Source organism: Ipomoea triloba, chromosome 4, assembly GCF_003576645.1.
Source record: "Ipomoea triloba cultivar NCNSP0323 chromosome 4, ASM357664v1".
Classification (NCBI taxonomy): domain Eukaryota; kingdom Viridiplantae; phylum Streptophyta; class Magnoliopsida; order Solanales; family Convolvulaceae; genus Ipomoea; species Ipomoea triloba.
Window position 1 is genome coordinate 1,102,954 of NC_044919.1, and position 3,420 is coordinate 1,106,373.

At 31.6% G+C, this 3,420-nt stretch overlaps 1 protein-coding gene across 1 annotated transcript; it reads left to right on the plus strand.

Moving 5' to 3' along the window:
* The first annotated feature begins 2,451 nt into the window (after positions 1-2,451).
* On the plus strand, positions 2,452-3,070 carry LOC116017858 (protein LITTLE ZIPPER 1-like). Its single transcript, XM_031258504.1, has 2 exons — positions 2,452-2,602; positions 2,824-3,070. The coding sequence occupies exons 1-2, from the start codon at positions 2,520-2,522 to the stop codon at positions 3,026-3,028; spliced, it is 288 nt and encodes a 95-aa protein (XP_031114364.1). The 5' UTR covers positions 2,452-2,519; the 3' UTR covers positions 3,029-3,070.
* Positions 3,071-3,420: the final 350 nt, after the last annotated feature.

The following is a 3,420-nucleotide window of genomic DNA, read 5'->3' on the forward strand; positions in this document are numbered from 1 at the left end:
GGGGGGGGGGGGGGGTGGTTGGGGCATATTATTGTGTGGACTATACAGTTGTGTGGATCATAATAAAATGTACATTTTTAATGTACTAAATGTACATTATTTTTGTACAGAATGTACATTATTTTTATACTATAAAAATACTATAAAAATAATGTACATTCCGTACACAAATAATGTATATTTCCTGAATATAATGTACATTATTTTTATATTGAATGTATATTATTTGAAAGTATGGTCCACACATGATTGGGGTGGTTGGAGAGGGGGTTACCCGACTAGTACTTGGTATCTATTTTCTCGTTCCAGAACACCATCTTGGCTCTTTCGACTTCAGGTATATTACTTTCTAAGCATACGATATATTATTTTGTGTATATGATACATTATTTGTATATGTAATGTTCATTATTTGATTATGTACAAAATAGTATGAAAACAACTTGAATATTCTGTATTTATATGCATAAGAGTCATTATTTATGTGTATACAATTTATTATTTGAGCATGTACAAACTGGTTTAAAGTGATTATTTAGCCATATATATTCTAGGCTCATTTATGTTATATATGAGGTTCATTATTTATAGAACATAGCTCGACTTATTTAGCACACCGCACCTCATTTACTTAAAAATATAATATTTAGTAAATTAAGATTTATTATTTGTATGCATAAGGTTCATTATTTGTATGCATAAATTATACGGAGTAATATATCCGTGAATGTGTTTTGATGCATGGTATTTTTTTGACATTAACAAGGTTACTATAGACTTTTATGTATCTCCTTAATTGCTACTAGACCCTAAAATCTTAACATGATACGAAATTGGATACGAAAATGATGAGTTAATGTGTAAAATTAACGTCTTTTTGGTTTATTTACTTGTTGACCTCTCAATATTTAAGTTTTAATTGAACCTTTAATTTTCAAGTTTTAGTTAACCCATTCAAAATTGATTTATGTTAAATTTATCACCTTAACCCGTTATTTGTCCATTATCCCTTGATTTCTCACATTTTTCGACGCACTCTATGTCTCTCCCAGTCTCCCTACAAGGTTACAATGTCGAAATCTACCATATTAGATGAAGGTTAGGACATGCACAAACATATAATGTCATATTAGCCGCTCTAGTAATCTTTTTAAATCTATTGATCTTTTTGTTGTACTATTGTCTTTATTTATAATTATTCAAGACCAACGTAAAAACAAAAGGAAATTAAAAAGAGAATATAATCGGTGGTCAATGTACCCTTGTGACATGCCATGTGATTATGCGACCAAGAAGAATGAACCATGACAAAGAAATCCACATTCATACTTCCTTTTTGAACCTCTAAAAAGCCTGGACCATATAGTATTATAGTATATACCTTGCCTTAAGTTGAAGGTTTTACTTAATCTCTGTTACTTGTACCACTAATCATTTCTTCCTTTAGACATTAAACCTCAGATTAATACAACTTTCAGTTGTTTTAGGACTAAAACCTATGTAAAACAAAGACACCATTAACAATGTGTCATCATTGGATCAAAAGCCAATGGTCTCTTATTCAACAAAGTTAGGATGTACTTCAACTTTTTTGTGCTGAATGTGCATTTAGTCATCTTCTGTGTGCCAAGCTATCATACTTTTTGGCCTTGGATTAAGACAATTGCTGGTAAATGTAAAATAACAAATGAAACTCTCGTTGGAAAGGTTAGAATTCACATGTAAAGTTTTCTATTCCCATACTTTTTCAATGATGAGGGAAATTGGCAACCACTTTTGAAGTGTGTGCACGAGGTAAACTCTGCTCTTGTGTAATAGCCACATGAAAGATAAATTATAGTAGGAAGACCAGTGTAACATGTTCGATCAAGAGGATATTAACAAGAATTGAACACGTGACTTTTAGGTACGAGAGCCATGCTTGATACATGAGAGATTTAGTAATGCGCTCATTTAAAACCTTCCAAGATAATCCTTAGTTATGGGTTCGAGCATTATAAAAAGTAATTTTAGTGAGGTTTATATGTTGCTCACTCTTTGTAAGGTTGTTAGTTCTCCACTCTTTTGAGTATTATTGTGTTTAGTTGTTACCACATAAATAATTCATTAATACCTGATTTTGTGACTATAATTATAATAAAAATATTATACATTTACTGTTTCAACAAAAACACATAAAAAAAAGTTTTGCCAATATAATGTTGCAGGTTAAATGAGAGAGTTTCATGTTCAAATATACTTACTATATACTCATTTTATGTAGTATATTAAATTTAAAAACATAAGTAAATTCAAATTATATTGGCAGATGATGAGAAAATTCCATGAATTGGAGCTTGTAATGATGAGCCCCTCGTGCCATCATTACAAGTTACAATGAAAAGCCAAAGCCAATTCCACTTCTTCACATTAGGCACTACCCATCCATCCAGCCAAACTTCTTCTGTCTATATAATTCATTTGATTTTGAGCTTCTTTCTCATCACTCAAAATTTCCACAGAATTAAGGAAGCTGCACAATGTCTGCTGATACATTCAAGTTGAAGCCATTTCATTCATCAAAAACTACCAATAAAACTCCTCTTCGTAGGTTCCGCAACAGGTAGTTATTCGTTATCTCGTGCTTTTAACAGTATTTTGTTTTTAAAAATAACAGTATTTTATTCGTGCCAAGCACGTTGACTTTTTGTGCTTCAATAGGTTGAGAAAGTATAGATGAACATATACTATAATTCAAAAATAAGTGTCGATGTGAATGACAACGATACTAGTGGAGGAGGTAAATTGTGAGATATGTCTTTAACCGATTGAATTGTATAATAGGAGGAGAGGGAGAGTGTTATTGTCCAAGGCAGCTAAGGTTGGGAAGCTGAAGAAACTAGAGATGGAGATGAAGAATTGGAAGCTATACATGGAGAACAAAAGCATCATTGAAGAGAACCAAAGGTTGCAGCACAAAGCTTTTCTTCTTCATCAAGAGAACAAGGCTTTGCTATCACAACTCCAAAAATGCTCTTCTTCTTGTTAACTACAATAGAACATTTCTATTATTGTTATTATTAACATTCAATTTGTTGTTACACTAGTACACAATTGTTTTCAATCTTGTGCAATAATAAATATTGAAGTAATTGGAGGTGAAAAACATGCTTTAACATGATGCAAAATGTTAAAATTGTACAAGCTATATTTTCACAGCTCCCTTTGTTGTCCTAACTTTGCTTGCCTGTTTATAATGTCATGGGCTAACTCGGCTCAAGCTAAGGACCCATGTCCGGACAAAAACGGCAAGTTTAATTTAAAGAGGCAAATTATTCTGTGTGGCCTCAAGTTTAAAATACATAATTTACATATTGAATGTTCACAATTTATATACTAAAGGTTAACAATTTGAATTGTGAACATTCAGTATGTAAATTG

Bases quoted from the DNA above. Each gene is read 5' to 3' on its own strand.
- LOC116017858 (XM_031258504.1), top strand. From the start codon at position 2,520: ATGTCTGCTGATACATTCAAGTTGAAGCCATTTCATTCATCAAAAACT. The intron at 2,603-2,823 runs GTAGTTATTCGT...ATTGTATAATAG, and splicing joins CTTCGTAGGTTCCGCAACAG to GAGGAGAGGGAGAGTGTTAT.